Source organism: Mus musculus, chromosome 12 (genome assembly GCF_000001635.26).
Source record: "Mus musculus strain C57BL/6J chromosome 12, GRCm38.p6 C57BL/6J".
Lineage (NCBI taxonomy): Eukaryota > Metazoa > Chordata > Mammalia > Rodentia > Muridae > Mus > Mus musculus.
Window position 1 is genome coordinate 113,624,678 of NC_000078.6, and position 22,652 is coordinate 113,647,329.

A 22,652-nucleotide genomic window follows, 5' to 3' on the forward strand; every position below is an offset into this window, starting at 1 on the left:
CCTGTATAGTTACAAACTAGGCACAGAGGGGTCTAGCCCTCCATTACCCCAAGGACTCTTTTTATCGATTAGATAATTATTTCATAAATTTAGGACCAATATGTTGTCCCCAACCAGTCCCACTTCCCAGATTTATTCCTCCTCCCACCATCCTCTTCACTTTCCCAAGAAACTCAACTTTGTATTGCCCATCCCTGGGGTGTCAAGTCTAAAGCTTTAGGCTCATCTTCTCCCACTGAGGCAAGAAAAGGCAGTTCCTTGAGACTTGGGTGCCAGGATTCTCAGACCAGCCTGCATGATTTTTGGTTTGTGGCTTAGTCTCTGGGAGTTCCCAGGCATCCAGGTTAATTGGCACTGTTGGTTTTCTTCTGGGGTTGTTATCCCCTTCAGATTTTTCATTACTTCCTCTAACTCTTCCATTGCAGTCTTCAAACTTAATCCAGTTGTACACTCTATTTACATCTGTCTCATTCAGGTGCTTGCAGAGCCTCTTAGAGGTCAGCCATGCTATGCTCCTGTCTGCAAGCACAATACAGTGTCAGTGACAAATGTCAGGGTTTGGTGCCTGCCTATGAGATAGATCCAAAGTTTGGAGGGTCACAGGTCAGCCATTTCTTCAGTCTCTGGTCCATTTTGTCCTTGAATTACTTTTAGACAGGAACAATTTTGGATCGAATATTTTGACGGTGGGTTGAAGATTGGGTCTAATTGTACAGGCTGTAACTCTTCTGTGAATCAGAACTCCATGTGCTCTCTGCGCCCCCTGCTGGTCCTGGGTGCTCTGCAGGAGGTTTTAGTTTGAGCTCACAGTAACATTTCCTCATTGTGTGTCTTGCACAGTAATACATGGCTGTGTCCTCAGACTTCAGACTGCTCATTTGCAGGTACAGGGTGTTCTTGGCATTGTCTCTGGAGATGGTGAATCGCCCCTTCACACTGTCTGGATAGTAGGTGTAACTACCACCACTACTAATGGTTGCGACCCACTCCAGCCTCTTGTCTGGAGTCTGGCGAACCCAAGACATGCCATAGCTACTGAAAGTGAATCCAGAGGCTGCACAGGAGAGTTTCAGGGACCCTCCAGGCTTCACTAAGTCTCCCCCAGACTCCACCAGCTGCACCTCACACTGGACACCTGCAAACAGAGAATACTGGTTGGAAAACTGTCACTAACAAAACAATTTTTCTCTCTCACGTGCATACAAGAGATGTCATCTCTTCTCAATAAATTACCTTTTAAAATAAGGGCAAGGAAAATCAAGCTGAGCCCGAAGTTCATGGTGAGGGGTCCGTGTTCAGTGCTGACTGAATGTGAGGAACTGGGAATCGAATCCAGGACCGGCCTCCTCTGTCAGAGCTGCAGGGTCAGGGCCGAGGTGTTTTTCATGGGCACAGAGAAGACTTATTTGCATGTCTTCCTGCTATACCATGCTCTGGGGTTGGACTAAATCTGAAGTCACTGATGATACCAGATATAAGCATCAAAAAACCAGATTTCAGTTACAGCATTTGAAACATATTGTAGTTTCACTTTTTTTTTTTTTTTTTTTTTTTTTTTTTTACTTTTGGTTAGGGATTCACCATAGTTTGTTTAGTTTCCCTCTGTTAATGTGTACAGAACAAGCTTCGTTCCCATACTGCCATGTTTCCTTAGTGTAAATGTGTAGTTAAATAGAACCACACATAACTGTATTTCAGGATATGAGCTCAGTCTTTCCAAAGTCTGGGCACAATATGGCTTTTCAATAATATGGCTTTTGTAGAGGGTCACACCTATGAGCTGTTCATAGCAGATTCATCTCTGTGATGGGAGCACTCAGAATTTTCTGAATTTTACTTATTTGTGATAGAATGTCCTCAGGGTTTAGAGATTCTTTGTATCTGAAGAATTCCAGGTCCCCTTCTGTCTGAGACTCAGGGTTTGCAGTGGAAACATATTTCTTTTGCAACAAACTTTCTTGTTTTGCATCCCAAAGTTCTCCCCTTTCTTCCTTTTTTAGTCCCCCATCAACCATTTTTGGTTTTTTTTTTTTTTTGCCATTTTATACCAGGTAACAATCAAATATACTTCCAAAGATGTTGTAAGAGTTTGCATTCCCACAAGCCATGGGGTGACTTTTCCTTCTCTGAATCTTTGCCAGCACAAGCAATCACTTGAGATTTTGATCTTAACCATTGGTACAGATATAAGATATAATCTCAGAGTGTTTTGATTTGCATTGTCCTAATTTCTATGAGTATTGACAATTTTGAAGGTAATTTGGGGGACTCCATCCAACCACTTAGGGCCCTCTGCATCTATTGGAAGTGATCTCTTCAGGGGCTATCTACAACTGTTAGGCATGAAGGCTAAGATTATCATCTGGGAAGCCTCTCACATCCCAGGTCTCTTGGACTTTGCAGAGCTTCCCCCTGCCTCCCACCTCCATTCAGCTGAATATTTAATCCATTTACCAGGACCCCTGGGCTGCTTTCCAGTCTCCTCCACACCTGATCCTTTATGCCTTTCTCCCTTCCTCTCCCATTTCCACCAAATGTCTCTCTCTTCCTCTGCCTCCCCTGATTATTTTGTCCCTCCTTATATATTGGATTGAAGAATCCATACTATGGCTTTCCATTTGATTAAACTCCTTATGGTCTGTATATTTTATCATTAGTATTCTATACTTTTAGTCTAATATCCACTTACCAGTGAGTACATCCCATGCAGGTCATTTTGGGTGTGTCACCTCAGGATTATCCTTTTACATTTGATCTGTTTGCCTGAAAACTTTATGATGTTCTCATGTTTTAATTGCTGAGTAGAATACCATTGTGTAAGGGAACCCATATTTTCTATATACAATCTTTGTTTGAGGCACATCAGGGTTTTATCCATCTTTTGGCTATTAACAAATAAGGCTGCTAAGGACATACTGGCACATATCTCCTAGTGGTATGGTGGAGCACATTTTATGTATATGCACAGGAGTGGTATGGCTGGATCTTCAGGTAGAATTATTTACAATTTTCAGAGGAGCTGTCAGATTGTTTTCAAGAATGTTTGTGCCATTTTGTAACCTCACCAGCAATGCAAAAGTGTACACATCCTCACCAACATGCACTGTCATTGAAATTTTTATCTTCACCATTCTGATTGGTAAAAAATAGAATCTCAGGGTAGTTTTGATTTGCAATTCCCTGGTGACTACAAATATTGAATATTTCTTTAAGTGATTCACAGTCATTGGTGATTCCTCTGTTGAAAATTCTCCGGTTAGCTCTGTAGTCCATTTTTTTTTCGGTTTTTTAGGATTTATTTGTTTTTATATACCTTGGTTTTTTGACTGCATGAATGTCCGTGTGAGATTATCAGATCCCCTGGAACAGGAGTTACAGTCAGTTGTGAGCTGTCATGTGGGTGCTGGGAATAAAACCTGGGTCCTCTGGAAGAACAGCCAGTGCTCTTAACTACTTACCCATCTCTCCAGTCCCTACTCTCTCCATGTAATGGTTCATGTTTAATGCTTAGATAGTATTAACTCAGGCTCACAAACACACTCATTTCCCCCTATATATTTACCTGAATAGTTTTCTAACACAAAGAAGTTCCCCAGTTTTAGGATTCCTATGGATTAGGCAAGATAATGATTTTTCCCCCTTATTTGCTTGATTAAAAAAAATAAAACTGGTTCTCTAGCATTCTCTAATTATTACATAAAATATCTAAAGTTATCATTATAAACCCAAGGATTTAAATATATATCATGAGTTCTCTAACTTTGCAGTTAATAATCTTATTAGGAGTTACAGAAACAAAGTGTGGAGCAGAGACTGAAGGAAGGACCATCCAGAAACTGCCCCACCTGAGGATCCATCTCAGATACAGTCACCAAACCCAGACACTATTGTGGATGCCAACAAGAGCTTGCTGACAGGAGCCTGATATAGCTGTCTCCTGAGAGACTCTGCCAGTGCCTGACAAATACAGAAGTGGATGCTCACAGTCATCCATTGGACAGAGCACAGGGTCCCCAAAGAGAAAGAATGAGAGAAAGGACCCAGGGAACTGAAGGGGTTTGCAGCCCCATAAGAGGAACAACAATATGAACTAACCAGTACCCCCCAGAGCTCCCTGGGACTAAACCACTAACCAAAGAAAACACATGGTAGGACTCATGGCTCCAGCTGCATATGTAGCAGAGGACGGCCTAGTCGGTCATCAATAGGAGGAGAGGCCCTTGGTCCCGGGAAGGGGCCCAAAGCAAAAACCCAACAGCACTTCCTGCACCTATGTATTAGCTTTTATGGTATAAGCTGCCTCTGGGGTAGACCCAACATATGAGAGATGCCTGCACCAATATAAGAAACGATTTGGAATAAGACTTCCATTTTGAATAGTGGTCTAGTAAAATGTAAATTCCCAAGACCTCCCTGGGACCTGACTTCCTACTCAGCAGAAAGAGACATGAACATGAGTAACTGACATCCTGGTTGACAAGTTAGGACATGGATATCAGACAAGGCAAGCCTCCTGCCACAGTTGAATACCCCAACCAATGGGAGCAGGATAAGTGCACCGCAAAGACATGTTCCCAAGGAAATCCCTTATCCCTAAATCTTGATTGGTGAAATAACTTGGCACAGATGTTTGTGGATTTTAGGTTTAAAAATCCTGTGGGATCTTAGGGTCATGGTTCAGCTCCCGAATCAGGCCGTGGACCTGGTTGACCAGTCCTGGGGCTTATGCTCAATAAACCATCCCTGTCTGACTGAGGTCAGGTTGTGAGACAGTTCCTGAACCCCAACAAGTGTGCCACCTGAATGTATTTAACACCATGTGTGCTCCTGGAGTCCATGGAAGCCATAATAGGATACTGGTTATCCTCAAACCAGAGTTGTAATTGGTTGGGAATAGCCATGTGGGTGCTGGGTGCAGAACCTGGGGCCTCGCTAAGAGCAGCCGTGCTCTTACCTGATGAGCCACCCCCAACCCCATAACGTGCCTTTTCAAGTTTCCTGAACTGACTGCTTTTGTCTCCTCTTCACGAATGCTTCGGTTTTGTTTGATGCTTAGATTGCACTTCCCTTTGTAAGCATCATCTCTTCTAGAAGTCGAATGATGACATTTAGAAGTCACTTAGACATCACTACGTAGTCCATGATTACTTCTGATCCTTATCCCACAGCTCCTTCATCATGTTACCCACAAGCTGGCAGCAGTTCTTGACCAATGAGTACATTTATAATACTCTGTCCAAGGTGATCAATTCCATACTCATTCTTTTAGTTGGCGGTCGTTTGTCATGTTTGTTTGTTTTTTTCATTCACTTTTTCCTGTATAACTTTCATCATCGCCAGACAAAGGCACCTCTCTTTTTAGCAGCAACTCCAACTCCTCTGTCTCTGCCACATCCACTGGCCGTTCTCCATGTTTATTAGCTTGGAATGGATTCCCGCCATGACGAAGCAACAACTTCACTATGTCTCTATGGCCACTGCTGGCAGAGTCATGGAGTGGGGTGTCATCATCCAGTCCTTGTGTGTTAACGTCTGCGCCAGCTGCTATCAGTATCTTAGCAACATCGTAATAGCCAACATTGCAAGCTTCATGCAAAGGGGTCCAACCTGCAAAGTCCTTCACATTGACGTTTGCCCCTAAACTAATTAACTCTTTGACTTGCTTCACGTCTCCTCGAATAGCGGCCATGTGTAAAGGAGTTTCGCCACGCTCATTTCTTTTATTAATTTTATCTTTCTGTCGAGATGAAGAGCTGGGCGTTTTCTTCTGGGCTGGCGTTGCCTGTGACGGATGACTTGGTGTGGAATCTGGGCTGTTGTCCCTTGCTGTCATCTGCATTAGGAGTGCCATCTGCTTTCGTTCAGAGAGTGGATAACCAAAAAGAATGCTAACTGGGGTGGACTTCTTAGTTCCAGCTTCTTTTTTTGTTTTCTTCTTCTCTGGACCTTCTTTTTCTGTGTCTGAGTCCCGCTCCTCATTTCTCGATGGGCTGACTGTAAAAGGCAGCTTTCGTTTCATGGATGGTTTCTCTCTCATTTCCTTGCCCATATCACCTCGGTCAATTTTTGAAGTTTTGCTGTAAGATGCAATCTTGTCTTTACTCTTTCTTCCATATGGCCTCTCCACCATACTGCTGTCACTGTCAGAATTTTCACTCTGAACTGGTTTTGTGAACCCAGATTTGGGCATTTTATAGCTGTTCAGCTAGCTGCTTCTTCTAACAGTCTTCTCATCCTGGATCCGAGGCTCAGCGGGCGCAGAAGGGTTCACCCCCTGAACGAGGATCTCCGGGTGGCCGCCGCTGCCGGTGTCTCCGTCGCCGCTGCAACAGCCCCTGATGCCGCCGGGGCCAGGCTTAAAAACATCTCCGGTCTTGGTCAGTCTCTCACCACCTGTAGTCCATTTTTAATTGAGTTATTTGGTTTTGTGGAGGCTATCTTCTTGAGTTCTTTATATTCTTTGGATATTAGACTTCAATGGGATTTAGGGATAGTGATGATCCTTTTTCTAATCTGTAGGCTGCCATTTTGTTTTATTGACTATGTTCTTTGCCTTACAGAAGTTTTTCAGTTTCATGAGATCCTGTCTACCAATTTATGATTCTAGAGCCTGAGCCATTGCTGTTTTCTTCAGGGAATTGTCTCCTGTATCAATGAGTTAAAAACTATTCTCCACTTTTTGTTCAAATAGATTTAGTTAATGCAGTATTAGGTTGAAATCTGCCATTCATTTTGATTTGAATTTGGTGCAGGATGATAGATAAGAATCTATTTGCATTTAGATCAGCACCATTTGCTGGGGGATGTATTCTTTTTATTATGATTTTTATTATGATTATTGGATTATTTGTCAAAAATCAAGTGATCATAAATGTGTGGTATTATTTCTGAGTATTCAATTCAATTCCATTGATCATAATATCTGTTAATATACAAATACCATGCAGTTTTAATAACTATTGCTCTACAGTACAGCTCATGGTCAGGAATGGTGATTTCTCCTGAAGTTTTTTCATTGTTCAGGATTGTTTTAGCTACCTCAGTTTTTTGTTTTTCTATATGAAGTTGAGATTTGCTTTTTCACAGCATGTAATAAATTGGACTTGAAATTTGATGGGAATTGCACTGAATCTGTAGATTGATTTGTTAAGATTGGCATTTTCATTATGTTAATTCTGCCTATCCATGAACATTGGAGTTCTTGCCATCATCTGAGTTCTTTGATTTCTTTCTTTAGGGAATTGAAGTTCTTGTCACACACATCTTTCACTTCCTAAATTAGAGTAACCCCAAGATAGTTTATATTATTTTTGGTTATTGCTGAGAATGTGATTTTCCTAATTTGTTTCTCAGCCACTTTATTTTTTCTATAAATAAGGACTCCTAAATTCTATGAAGCAATTTTGTTTCTAGCCACTTTGCTGTAGGTACATATCTGCCCTCAGAGTTTTCTGGAAGAATTTTGAGGTCACTCATGTATATTATCTTGTCATCCACCATTTAAAATACTTTGAATTTTTCTTTCTAAGTCGTATCCTCCTCATCTCCTACAGTTGTCTTACTGTCCTAGCTAGAACTTTAAGTACATTATTGAATAAATAGGTTAAAATTGGGCATATTTGTCTCTGACTTTAGTGGAATTGCTTTAAGTTTCTTTCAGTGTTAGCTATTACCTTTCTTCCATTATGTGCATTGTTTTACTATGCTTAGGCATGTCCCATGAATCCCTGAACCCTCCAAGGCTATTTTTTTACCCTTTTCTCTCTCTTCCTCCTTGTTTGCTTGTTTACTTCCTGCATCTCTCTTTTATCCTTCTCTCTCTTCCTTCCTTTTTGTTCCAAATATTGCCTCTTTCCAGTTTTCCCGTATCAGAGTCCCTCTGCCCATCTCCATCACTTCACTTCTGAGATAGTGGGAAGCAATTGGGTGTTGTTGCATGCTGATATATCAAGTCTCTGAAGCCTTACACTTATATTCACCTCCTGAAGGACAAGGTAGACCTCTGCTACATGTGTGCCAAGGGAATCGATCCAGGCCCTCTGTGATTTTTGGTTGGTGATCAGTCTCTGAAATCTCCCATGGGTCCAGGTTTACTGACCCTGTTGGTCTTTCTATGGGGTTGCTATCCCTTTGATGTCTCTCAATTATCCTCTGAACTCTTCCTTAAGGATCCCAATCTCCATCCAATGTTTGGTTCTGGGTATCTGCATCTGTTTCAATAAATTGCTGTGCAAAGTCTCTCCAAGACTATTAATGCTAGAGAAATGCCTGTAAGCATAATGGAACATCATTAATAATGTCAATGACTGGTGCATGCCAATTGTGTGCATCTCAAGTATGACAGGTCATTGTTTGAACATTCCCTCAGGCTCTCCTCCATTTCTGTCCCTGCATTACTTTTAGACAGAACTGATTTAGGGTGAAAAGTTTTGTGGGTGGATTGGTGTCCTTATCCCTCCACTCTCAGTCTTGCTTGGTTATAGGACGTAGCCTCATCAGATCCATATCTTCACTGTTAGCTAAAACAGGTGAAGACATTTACTAGTTTTCAGAGCTGGGACAATTCACCTTCCATTACTACTATTTTTAGATTAGGTCTTCTCATGATATTTTGGATTTCTTGCATGTATTTTGTAAGGAATATTTTAGATTTACTATTTTCTTTGACTGATACATCAAGTTTCCTGTACTTAGGCGAATTTTCCCCTAATTAATTGATAAGATAATAAAGAGGACAAGAAGCCAATTACTGGGCAAAGAGCAGTACGTGGAGCTTCTGGGTCTGAGAGAGAATGAGGGGACATGGGAGGAAGAAAAAGCCCTTTAATGGTTACGCTGGGAGTTAGAGGAAGCAACATGTAGATGAGTAACTCTTAGACCTGGTGGTAGCTTCTAGGTTGGAAGATTTCCATCATAAAATAGTTGATGAGTTCAGAGTGATTGATTTTGTGCGCAGAACTTGTATCATATGTTGATTTTAAATTCAGATTTTTTTTTCATTCAATATGACTTAGGTGGCCTGACTGAAAGAACAAAAGGTTGGAGGAATTTGGCCCGCATTGGAAAAAGAAGATTGAGCAATGACCAAGCTCCAGGAAGAGAAGTTAGTGTAGTAGTGTACAGGCTGGCAAGAGTGCACCCTTAGGGTTCCTGGGGGACCCAGAGATCCATGATCTTGGAACTCTGGAATGGCAGAGCCAGTATTTGTGGGAGAGGTTTGGCCTAGGAGAAACATGAAGTCCTGGTCTCTAGCTATGTACCAGGTTATGAACAGACATAAACCAATGATGTAGGCACTTACCCAGTTAAGCATTGATTCATTTGTTTTTTATAACTACATGATATGCCTGGATATATGGATCAGTATTTATGATGAATTTTGGAAGAGAACTGTCTTCAAATTGGAGGTTTTTTTTCAGCTGGAAGTTCGGGGATTCTGAGCATGTCCCCAAAATGTCTTAACAAGTAAGGGAAATGAATGCAGAAAAGGAGTCTAATCTATATGGCTCCAGATAGTAGATTTTGAAGGGGGTGGATTTTTGGCCATACAACTTGTCTATAGCATTTGTTCAATAATTTACATACAACACCAAGGACATAGGGATGGTCCTCTAGTACAGAGAGTTAGAACCTTGTCTATGTTTCTATTTTACTGTTGTGAAAGGACACCATAGCTAAGTTCAGTCTTATTAAGGAATACATTTATTTGAGGATGGCTTAAAGTTTCAGAGGTTCAGCCTACTATTATGGTAAGGAGCATGGCAGCACGCTTGCAGTCATAGTGTTAGAAGAGTCGATATTCTACAACTTGAATTAAAGGCAGCCAGGAAGAGAAACTCTTTCCACTTGCAGGCAGGAGAGGGCTCTATTCTGCACTGGGTAGAGCTTGAACACAGGACCACAGAGCCTACACCTACAGTGATGTTTTCCCTATAACAAGTAACAGTTCCTCCTAAAATCCCCTAATAGTTTCCATTTCCATGGACCAAGTATACTCAAACTACCACAAACCTAAGTAACATGTTGCATATATACTTGGTCAAAAGTGATGTCTTCAAGGATTAGAATCTCTAAATATTGATTCTGAATATGTTATGTCCAACCCACTTCTTCAAGGTGTCTGCATAGGAGGTGCTACCACCACCATGAAAAATTAATGCCCCCCATTCCAGCTCCTTCTTTGGAACTTGGCAAACCTAGGCCAACTATTAGTCACTGTCAGTGAATCCAGAGGCTGCACATGAGCATATCACGGACCTTCCAGGCTACACTAAGCCTCCCCTAGACTCCACCAGCTTCACCTCCCACTGGGCACCTTCATACAGAGAATTCTGAGTCAGAAACTGTCACTAACAAAACAAATCAAAATAGAGAAACAAAATTTTTTTCTGTTTCTCATGTGCACAGAACAGACAGAATCTTATCTCTATGAACTACCTTTTAAAATAAGGACGAGTAAAGCCAAGCTGAGCCCAAAGTCCATGGTGAGTGCTCTGTATTCAGTGCTGATTACTGGATGAGGACCTGGGAATTCAGGTCTCTGCTCCTCTGAGAGCTTCAGGGTCAGGACAGAGCTGGTTTTCATTGGTGCAGAGAAGTAATTTTTGTATGTCTTCCTGATGTAGCATACTCTGGAGTTGGACATGGGCAGAAGAAAGTCATCATAGCAGATATAAGACAAGAAAGACACCGTTTTAAGTTACAGAGTTTGACAAAATATGGAGGTTTCATTTTCATATTTTCTTTGGTTAAGTTTTCACCACATTCCATTTAGTTTTCCTTAGAGCATGTGTATAGAACATGTTTGGTTTCCATATTGTCGTGTGTCCTGTTATAAATGTGTAATTAATATCACCGCACATAATTGTGTTTCTCGTTATTAGCTTAGCATTTGCCACTATCTGGGCTACCCATGGCAAATTTTTTATGTGGATAAAGGAATGTATTCTTGAATTTTTAATATTTAAATCTGCTACACATATGTACGTGACACAAGAACTCTCTTTTTGACTACTTCCTATCATTAGATTAGCAATTTTTCTAAAATATTTATCTTTAATTATGTGTATATGTGTTTGTGGGAGCAGTGTAGTGCTCACGGAAGCCACATTTATACTGAGTATTCTGTACGTTCATGTGGTTATGAGGTGCACACTTTGGGTTATCAGGAATTTAACCTGGACCCCTCAAAGTTCAATATTCTCTATTAACCACTGAGCTATTTCTGCTATCCTTTTCTATCCCAAAAGTCCCCCATACCTGCCCCCTCACTTCCCTACCCATTCACTTCCACTTCTTGGCGCTGGCATTCCCCTGTACTGAGGCATATAGATTTTGCACGACCAATGGGCATCTCTTTTTACTGATGGCTGACTAGGCCAACTTCAGATACATATGCAGCTAGAGACATGAGCTCTAGGTGGTACTGGTTAGTTCATATTGTTGTTCCAGCTATAGGGTTGCAGATCCCTTTAGCTCCTTCAGTACTTTCTCTAGCTCCTCCATGGGGGCCATGTGATCCATCCAATAGCTGACTGTGAGCATCCACTTCTGTGTTTGCAAGGCCCTGGCATAGTCTCACAAGAGACAGCTATATCAGGGTCCTTTCAGCAAAATCTTACTAGTGTATGCAATGGTGTCAGCATTTGGAGGCTGATTATGTGATGGATCCCTGGATATGGTGGTCTCTAGATGGTCCATCCTTTCATCTCAGCTCCAAACTTTGTCTCTGTAACTCCTTCCATGGGTGTTTTGTTCTCAATTCTAAGAAGGGGCAAAGTGTCCACACCTTAGTCTTTGTTCTTGAGTTTCATGTGTTTCACAAATTGTATCTTATATCTTGGGTCTTCTAAGTTTCTGGGCTAATATCCACTTATCAGTGAATACATATCATGTGAGTTCTTTTGTGATTGGGTTACCTTACTCATTATGATGCCCTCCAGGTCCATCCATTTGCCTAGGAATTTCATAAATTCATTCTTTTTAATAGTGAGTAGCACTCCATTGTGTAAATGTACCACATTTTCTGAATCTATTCCTTTGTTGAGGGGCATCTGGGTTCTTTCCAGCTTCTGGCTATTATAAATAAGGCTGCTATGAACATCTAATGTGGCCCTTGAACAGGATTATACCTGCAAAGTCATGGCAGCAGAACTCATTCTCTTATGGAAATCTTTAGAAGTTGACTTATTCATGATGTCATGCTGTCCTCAGGTCTTATGGAGGCTTGCACCTGAGATATTCTTGATCCCTGTCTGTCTTCCACTCAGAGTTTGCTATAGAGACATATCTCTCTGTGTTAGCATATTGGATTCATGGGTGTTTGCCCACATGGAAACTACATAGAATAAGTGTTATTAAAGCCCTCTGTTCCTCAATACATTATTTATTCCAATCTGACTGAGATAACTTCTGTCCCTACTTTACTCAAGGAAAAGTTCCATGTTGATAACACATAGAAGGAGGACCATATGTTTGTGCTACCTACAGGCACAATTTAGTGAGGTTGTCTTCATATGACCTCAAACCTCAGGCATCAGTACAGAGAATCCAGCAATGAGAAAGAGTGCAACTGTGAAATCAGGAACTGAACACAGAAATACAATAGTCTATTTGAAATGAAAATGTTACTCCTTCTCATCCATACATGCAGTCTTGAGATTGCCCAGTCTTGTGGTCTTCATTTATATTTCCCTGGGGTCTTGTATATTACTTGACAGTGTCATACAAGATCATGCTCATGTTGATTTGGAAAAGGTACCTTTTTCTATCCAATCATGGAATACTGCCTTTTGTTCTTTTTCATTTTCTTTAAATGCTCTCATTCAATTGGTTATGGTGCAATCATCCTTTATTATCATTTATCATTAATTTCCATTTCCCAGATGATGGGAGATGTTGACTTTATGCAGTCATTTTTTTGTCCATATGCACTGATACTAAGGAATAATGCTAATCATAGAATGAAGGATAGAATGATGTTTGCCCAAGAGATTGTTACCTCTCTCTTTTCTTTTCCTTTATCTAGTCTTTCTCCTAGAGACTCATATCTCAAACAAGTGATAAAATGTGTTGATATTGAGAAGAGACTACTGTCTTGGGATACTTCAATTAGTCGTAAAAATGTAACCACAGAGCATATTTAGAAGGAGAGAGTTTCAAGGGCACCTCCTCAATATTGGTAATTCTGTTTTACTTCCGAGGAGCATTCTTGTGTGTGCTATATGTTCAATATTTTACTTACATCAGTGTGGATGTATGCATGATTCCATCTACAGTGTCTTCGAAGCTCAATAGCCTATGGTGTCTGTTGTTGCTCAAATGTGTTGTCCTCTGATAGGATTGTTGGGCTCACTTCTGTGTGCTCGCATATCATCTGTAAATAGGTATACTTTACTTTTTTCCTTTCTGGTTTATATCCACCCGATCTACTTTAGTTGTCTTATTACTGTTGCTAGAACTTCAAGTACTAGTGAATAGACAGTGAGAGGTGGGCAGCCTTGCCTTGTCCTCGAATTTAGTGCAATTGCTTTAAGTTTCTCTCCATTTAATTTGATGTTGGTTATTGTCTCGCTCTATACTGCTTTTATTATTTTTAGGTTTGTACCTCATTGAAGTCTCTCACTACAAATGTGTGGCATTTGATGTGTGATTTTAATAATGTTTCATTTACAAATATTATTGCTCTTGCATTTGAGACAGAGATGTTCAGAATAATGTCCTCTTGGTGGATTTTTTTTCTTTGATGGATATGAAGTGTCTTTCCCCATCTCCTTTAATTCATTTTTGTACAATGTATCTTTAAGGGGGTGTTTGAGTGATTATTCCAGCTTGTTCTTTTGGGGGTTCTGCTTGCTTTTTCTACCTTTTCTACCTTTTCTAGCTCTTTTCTCTTACATAATATCTATTTTGTTGCTGTGATATATTTGAACAATAATGCACAATAATGGCTTCTGTTTACACATCTGTTCTGTTAGCCCATGTTTTTTTAATTAGATATTTATTTAATTTACATTTCCAATGTTATTCCAAAAGTCCCCCATACGCTCCCCCACCCACTCCCCCACCCACCCACTCCCACTTCTTGGCCCTGGCGTTCCCCTGTACTGAGGTATATAAAGTTTGCATGATCAATGGACCTCTCTTTCCACTGATAGCCAACTAGGCCATCTTCTGATATATATGCAGCTAGAGACATGAGCTCTGGGGATACTGGTTAGTTCATATTGTTGTTCCACCTATAGGGTTGCAGACCCCTTTAGCTCCTTGGTTACTTTCTCTAGCTCCTCCATTGGGGGCCCTGTGATCCATTCGATAGCTGACTGTGAGCATCCACTTCTATGTTTGCTAGGCCCCAGCATAGCCTCACAAGAGACAGCTGTATCTGGGTTCTTTCAGCAAAATCTTGCTAGTGTATGCAATGGTGTCAGTGTTTGGAAGCTGAATATGGGATGGATTCCCGGATTATTAGCCCATGTTTTTGAGGGTGGGAATTGAGACCGTTGATATTGAAAGATATTAATGAGCAATGATTGTTCATTTTTGTGTTGTTGTTTGTAAAGCGTCTTTGTGTTTTTTTCTTTTATTGGTTTAAATTATGTGCAATTATTTATTTTTTGTGTTGTCTTGTGTGTAGTTAGCCTTATTTGGTTGGAGTTTTCCTTCTAGTATCCACTATAGGTCTAATTCATTAGAAAGATATTGTTTAAATTTGGTTTTGACACGGATGTTTTTGTTTTTATATCTATGGTTGAAAGTTTTGCTGAATATAGTGGTCTGGTCTGATATCTGTGGTCTCATAGTGTCTGCAAGACATCTCCAACTCTTCTAGCTTTTAGTGTCTCTGTTGAGAAATCAGATGTACTTTTGTTAGGTCTACTTTTAAAAATTTTTTATTACATATTTTCCTCAATTACATTTCCAATGCTATCCCAAAAGTCCCCCATACCTCACCCCCCCCCCCACTTCCCTACCCACCCATTCCCATTTTTTTTGGCCCTGGCTTTCCCCTGTACTGGGGCATATAAAGTTTGCATGTCCAATGGTCCTCTCTTTACAGTGATGGCCGACTAGGCCATCTTTTGATACATATGCAGCTAGAGTCAAGAGCTCCGGGGTACTGGTTAGTTCATAGTGTTGCTCCACCTATAGGGTTGCAGATCCCTTTAGTTCCTTGAGTACTTTCTCTAGCTCCTCCCTTAGGAGCCCTATGATCAATCCACTCTTTCTCCACATCCTGGCCAGCATCTGCTGTCACCTGAATTTTTGATCTTAGCTGTTGGGAGCCGCCCTCACATTTGCCATTATAAGATGGCACTGACAGCTGTGTTCTAAGTGGTAAACATAATCTGCACACGTGCAGGGGCAGTTTTCCCGCCATGTGTTCTGCCTTTCTCGTGATGACAACTGGGCCGATGGGCTGCAGCCAATCAGGGAGTAATACGTCCTAGGCGGAGGATAATTCTCCTTAAAAGGGACGGGGTTTTGCCATTCTTTTTCTCTCTCTTGTTTTCTCTCTCCTCTCTTGCTTTCTTGTTCTTGTTCTCTCTCTTGCTTTCTTGTTCTTGTTCTTTTTCTCTCTCTTGCACTCTTGTTCTCTTGCTCTCTGGCTCCTGAAGATGTAAGCAATAAAGCTTTGCCGCAGAAGATTCTGGTTTGCTGCGTCTTTCCTGGCCGGTCGCGAGAACGCGGGTAAGAGTTGGTGCCGAAACCCGGGACGAGAAGACCCGGGACGGGACGAGAAAACTCGTGTAAGACTTAGCCATTCTGACTGGTGTGAGGTGGAATCTCAGGGTTGTTTTGATTTGCATTTCCCTGATGAGTAAGGATGTTGAACATTTTTTCAGGTGCTTCTCTGCCATTCGGTATTCCTCAGGTGAGAATTCTTTGTTCAGGTCTGAGCCCCATTTTTTAATGGGGTTATTTGATTTTCTGGAGTCCACTTTCTTGAGATCTTTATATATATTGGATATTAGTCCCCTATCTGATTTAGGATAGGTAAAGATCCTTTCCCAATCTGTTGGTGGTCTTTTTATCTTATTGATGGTGTCTTTTGCCTTGCAGAAGATTTGCAGTTTCATGAGGTCCCATTTGTCAATTCTCAACCTTACAGCACAAGCGATTGCTGTTCTGTTCAGGAATTTTCCCCCTGTGCCCATATCTTCAAGGCTTTTCCCCACTTTCTCCTCTATAAGTTTCACTCTCTCTGGTTTTATGTGAAGTTCCTTGATACACTTAGATTTGACCTTAGTACAAGGAGAAAGGAATGGATCAATTCACATTCTTCTCCATGATAACCACAAGTTGTGCCAGCACCATTTGTTGAACATGCTGTCTTTCTTCCACTGCATGGTTTTAGCTCCCTTGTCAAAGATCAAGTGACCATAGGTGTGTGGGTTCATTTCTGGGTCTTCAATTCTATTCCATTGGTCTACTTGTCTGTCACTATACCAGTACCATGCAGTTTTTATCACAATTGCTCTGTAGGAAAACTTTAGGTCAGGCATGGAGATTCCACCAGAGGTTCTTTTATCCTTGAGAAGAGTTTTTGCTATCCTAGGTTTTTTGTTATTCAAGATGAATTTGCAGATTGCTCTTGCTAATTCTTTGAAGAATTGAGTTGGAATTTGATGGGGGATTGCATTGAATCTGTAGATTGCTTTTGGCAAGATAGCCATTTTTACAGTGTTGATCCTGCCAATCCATGAGCATGGGAGATCTTTCCATCTTCTGAGATCTTCTTTAATTTCTTTCTGCAGAGATTTGAAGTTTTTATTATACAGATCTTTCACTTCCTTAGTTAGAGTCACGCCAAGATATTTTATATTATTTGTGACTATTGAGAAGGGTGTTGTTTCCCTAATTTTTTTCTCAGCCTGTTTATTCTTTGTGTAGAGAATGGCCATTGACTTGTTTGTGTTAATTTTATATCCAGCTACTTCACCAAAGCTGTTTATCAGGTTTAGGAGTTCTCTGGTGGAATTTTTAGAGTCACTTATATATACTATCATATCATATGCAAAAAGTGATATTTTGACTTCATCTTTTCCAATTTGTTTCCCCTTGATGTCCTTTTGTTGTCTAATTGCTCTGGCTAGGACTTCAAGTACAATGTTGAATAGGTATGGGAACAGTGGGCAGCCTTGTCTAGTCCCTGATTTTAGTGGGATTGCTTCAAGCTTCTCAACATTTACTTTGATGTTGGCTACTGGTTTGCTGTAGATTGCTTTTATCATGGTTAGGTATGGGCTTTGAATTCCTGATCTTTCCAAGACTTTTATCACAATGGGTGTTGGATCTTGTCGAATGCTTTTTCTGCATCTAACGAGATGATCATGTGGTTTTTGTCTTTGAGTTTGTTTATATAATGGATTGTGTTGATTGATTTCTGTATATTAAACTATCCCTGCATCCCTGGAATAAAACCTACTTGGTCAGGATGGATGATTGCTTAAATGTGTTCTTGGAGTCCATTAGTGAGAATTTTATTGAGTATTTTTGCATCAATATTCATAAGGGAAATTGGTCTGAAGTTCTCTATCTTTGTTGGATCTTTCTGTGGTTTAGGTATCAGAGTAATTGTGGCTGCATAGAATGAGTTGGGTAGAGTACCTACTGTTTCTATTTTGTGGAATAGTTTGTGCTGACCTGAAATTAGATCTTCTTTGAAGGTCTGGTAGAACTCTGCACTAAACCCATCTGGTCCTGGGCTTTTTTTGGCTGGGAGACTATTAATGAATGCTTCTTTTTCTTTAGGGGATATGGGACTGTTTAGATCGTTAACTTGATCCTGATTTAACTTTGGTACCTGGTATCTGTCTAGAAATTTGTCCATTTCGTCCAGGTTTTCCAGTTTTGTTGAGTATAGCCTTTTGTAGAAGAATCTGATGGTGTTTTGGATTTCTTCAGGATCTGTTGTTATGTCTCCCTTTTCAATTCTGATTTTGTTAATTAGGATGCTGTCCCTGTGCCCTCTAGTGAGTCTGGCTAAGGATTTATCTATTTTGTTGATTTTCTCAAAGAACCAACTCCTCGTTTGGTTAATTCTTTGAATAGTTCTTGTTTCCACTTGGTTGATTTCACCCCTGAGTTTGATTATTTCCTGCTGTCTACTCCTCTTGGGTGAATTTTCTTCCTTTTTTTCTAGAGCTTTTAGATGTGTTGTCAAGCTGCTAGTGTGTGCTCTCTCCAGTTTCTTCTTGGAGGCCCTCAGAGCTATGAGTTTCCCTCTTAGAAATGCTTTCATTGTGTCCCAAAGGTTTGGGTATGTTGTGGCTTCATTTTCATTAAACTCTAAAAAGTCTTTAATTTCTTTCTTTATTCCTTCCTTGACCAAGGTATCATTGAGAAGAGTGTTGTTCAGTTTCCACGTGAATGTTGGCTTTCCATTATTATTATTTATGTTGTTATTGAAGGTCAGCCTTAGGCCATGGTGGTCTGATAGGATACATGGGACAATTTCAATATTTTTGTATCTGTTGAGGCCTGTTTTGTGATCAATTATATGGTCAATTTTGGAGAAGGTCCCGTGAGGTGCTAAGAAGAAGGTATATCCTTTTTTTTTAGGATAAAATGTTCTGTAGATATCTCTCAGGTACATTTATTAGTTTGAATATTATGTGGTTGGAAGATTTTCTTTTGTGGTCCAATATTGGTGTTCAGGGTAAATATACATTAAATTGTACATTTATTGGCACTTCTTTCTTTAGGTTCAGACATTTTTCTTCTTTGATATGGATGTTTTGGTGGCCTTTGAAGCATGTTTTTCCTCTATTCTTTTTTTTTTTTGAGTGAAATTCTTTTTTTTTAAAAAAATTTTATTGGGTATTTTCCTCATTTACATTTCCAATGCTATCCCAAAAGTCCCCCATACCCTCCCCCCCACTCCCCTACCCACCCACTCCCACTTCTTGGCCCTGGAGTTCTCCTGTACTGAGGCATATAAAGTTTGCATGACAAGGGAGCTAAAACCATGCAGTGGAAAAAAGACAGCATTTTCAACAAATGGTGCTGGCACAACTGTCGGTTAACATGTAGAAGAATGCTAATTGATCCATTGCTATCTCCTTGTACTAAGGTCAAATCTAAGTGGATCAAGGAACTGTATATAAAATCAGAGACAGTGAAACTTATAGAGGAGAAAGTGGGGAAAAGCCTTGAAGATATGGGCACAGGGGAAAAATTCCTGAATAGAACAGCAATGGCTTGTCCTGTAAGGTTGAGAATTGACAAATGGGACCTCATAAAATTGCAAAGCTTCTGTAAGGCAAAGGACACCATCAATAAGACAAAAAGGCCACCAACAGACTGGGAAAATATCTTTACCTATCCTAATTCAGATAGGGGACTAATATTTATATATATATAAAGAACTGAAGAAGGTGGACTCCAGAAAATCAGATAACCCCAGTAAAAATGCGGTTCAGAGCTAAACAAAGAATTCTCACCTGAGGAACAGCAAATGGCTGAGAAGCACCTGAAAAAATGTTTAGCATCCTTAATCATCAGGGAAATGCAAATCAAAACAACCCTGAGATTCCAGTCATAATGGCTAAGATCTAAAATTCAGGTGACAGTACATGCTGGCAAGGATGTGGAGAAAAGAGGAACACTTCTCCATTGTTGGTGGGATTGCAAACTTGTACAACCACTCTGGAAATCAGTCTGGCGGTTCCTCAGAAAATTGAACATAGTACTACCAGAGGATCCTGCAATACCTCTCCTGGGAATATATCCAGAAGATGTTCCAACTGGTAAGTAAGACACATGCTCCACTATGTTCATAGAAGTCTTATTTATAATAGCCAGAACCTGGAAAGAACCCAGATGACCCTCAACTGATGAAAGGATACAGAAAATGTGGTACATTTACACAATGGATTACTACTCAGCTATTAAAAACAATGAACTTATGAAATTCCTAGGCAAATGGAAGTACCTGGAGGGCATCATCCTGAGTGAGGTAACCCAATCACAAAAGAACTCACATGATATGTACTCACTGATAAGTGGATATTAGCCCAGAAACTTAGAATACCCAAGATACAAGATGCAAAGCACATGAAACTGAAGAAGAACGAAGACCAAAGTGTGGACACTTTGACCCTTTTTAGAATTGGGAACAAAACACCCATAGAAGGAGTTACAGGGACAAAGTTTGGAGCTGAGACAAAAGGATGGACCATCTAGAGACTACCATATCCGGGCATCCATCCCATAATCAGCTGCCAATCACAGACACCATTGCATACACTAGCAAGATTTTCCTCTATTCTTATTATTCTTAGTTTTGTTCTTTTATTGTGTCCAAATTTTCTGGATGTTTTGTGTTATGAACATTTTAGAGTTTTACTTATTTTTTTTTACTGATGTATTAATTTGTTCTAGAGTGTCTTTTATAGCTGAGATTCTCTCTTCTTACACTTTTATTCTGTTGGTGATGTTTGTGTCTGTAGTCCCTGTTGTTTTTCGCAAGTTTTATTTCCAGGATTGACTCAGTTTGTGTTTTCTTCATTTCTTCTATTTCTACTTTGCAGGTCTTGAACTGTTTTACTCAGAGTCTTAACCAATATGATTTCATTTTCCTGAATTTATTTCTATTTATTTGGTTCTTCTTTGAAAGCTGCTTGATTGTGTTTTCCTGTACTTCTTTAAGGGATTTATTCAGGTCCTCTTTAATTGCCACTATCTGCTTTATAAGATTGGATTGAAGATCATCTTCATTTGCTTTGGTATCCTTAGGATACCCATGACTTTACAGTAGGAGCATATCTGTGCTCTAGTGGTGCTATGGTATCCTGGCTTTTGTTGACCGTGTTCTCTTTTGCATATAAATTTTCTTTATGTGAGATTTCATTAAGAACACACAGAAATGCCATTACTGACTGTTTTTGCAGTTAATATTTTAAATTTACATACTGCAGGTAATTTCTGCCATAGCCAAGACATTTGATTTTGTGACTGTCTCAATTTCGTTGAAAAGAAATGGAGGAAACCATACACTATTGAAATTACTAATATTCTAGAATATGGACAAAACTTCTGTTATATAATTTACAGCTTAGGTCCAACTTACGAGAGTAAATACCTAGTTAAAATTTTTTCTTAGTATTGCTAAAAGTATTTCGTATTTTTCTTTCTTATCCTTTTTTTTTTCAAAAACCACTTTTACTAGATATTTCCTTCATTTACATTTCAAATGCTATCCTGAAAGTCCCCTATACCCTCCCCCTGCCCTGCTCCCCACCACCCACTCCTGCTTCCTGGTCCTGGAAGTCCCCTGTACTGGGGTGCATTATCTTCACAAGACCAAGAGCCTCTCCTCCCAATGATGCCTACTAGACCATCTTCTGCTACATATGCAGCTAGAGACATGAACTCTGGGGGGTACTGGTTAGTTCATTTTGTTGTTCCTCCTAAGGCTGGTGCACCACTTGAGCTGAGCCACCTGCTGTGCTGCTCTTTTGATGTGCCACTACCTGCCTGAGGCCCAAGGAGGCTGAACCTGTTCTCTTCCAAGAATCTTCTGGAGTTAACACCAAACTGCAATCTTTGCGAGTTCCCACTAAAAGGCTGACCTATCTACTTCAAAGGAACTTGCTTGGCCAGGGACAGGTCTTCCCTTTTCTTTATAAAGCTTGTTTGCTGACATTAAAATTGAACCTTGAACAGAAAGCTTGTCTTGGTTCCTTCCTTATCTCGAGCAGCTCAGCCCTTCTTCTCTTCCAGGTTTCCAAAATGCCTTTCTAGGCTAGAACCCAGGCTGTGATCTGCTGGCCTGACACAACACTCCTATAGGGTTGCAGACCTCTTTAGCTCCTTGGGTACTTTCTCTGGCTCCTCCACTGTGGGCCCTGTGTTCCATCCAATAGATAATAGCCATAAAGTGGAAAGAACCCAGATGTCCCTGAACATAGGAATGGATACAGAAAATGTGGTACATTTACACAATGGAGTACTACTTAGCTATTAAAAACAATGAACTTATAAATTCGTAGGCAAATGGATGTATCTGGAAGATATCATCTTTAGTGAGGTAACCCAGTCACAAAAGAACTCACATGATATGCACTCACTGATAAGTGGATATTAGCCCAGAGACTTAGACTAACCAATATACAATTTCCAACACACATGAAACTCAAGAAGAATGAAGACCAAAGTGTGGATACTTCGTTCCTTCTTAGAATGGGAAATAAAATACCCATGGAAGGAGTTACAGAGACAACGTTTGGCACTGAGTTGGAAGGAACCACCATCCAGCGAGTGCCCCACCAAACTGAGACACTATTCCATATGCCCTTTCAGAAGACAACCAGGCCAGCAATCTTAACAAGAAGAAAGGCCCAACTGTTGATTCTCCAAACCCACTTAAAAGGGAGAACAAAATAAGTATAGGAGGCAGAGCAGTGGGAGAGGAGAACGGAAGCTGGATGGGGGAAGATTTGTGAAAAGAGTGACAGGCAATGTGCCAATGTGCAGGATGTAAAGTGAATAAGTAACGTGTAAATAAAAATTCCAACAATAATAACAACAAAATCATTTGTTGTAGTTTGCTGACAAATAGAAACTTAATACAATATGGCACTGGAGAGGGGCCTCTGGAGTAATTCCCTGGGTATAAAGAAGACAGTTGGTTGTAACCCTTAAATACA

At 40.3% G+C, this 22,652-nt stretch overlaps 2 pseudogenes, 1 gene segment (V, D, J or C) and 1 further gene; all 4 read right to left on the reverse strand.

Annotated features, from left to right (window-relative positions):
* Positions 1 to 22,652, reverse strand: part of Igh (immunoglobulin heavy chain complex) — a 2,751,187-nt gene that overhangs the window by 365,910 nt on the left and 2,362,625 nt on the right.
* Ighv5-6 (immunoglobulin heavy variable 5-6) lies at positions 831 to 1,124 on the reverse strand. The segment is given in 1 exon segment: positions 831 to 1,124. A coding segment is annotated over 1 exon segment (294 nt).
* Gm9517 (predicted gene 9517) lies at positions 5,316 to 6,387 on the reverse strand (annotated as a pseudogene).
* On the reverse strand, positions 10,009 to 10,304 carry Ighv5-7 (immunoglobulin heavy variable V5-7; annotated as a pseudogene). Its single transcript is given in 1 exon segment — positions 10,009 to 10,304. A coding segment is annotated over 1 exon segment (296 nt).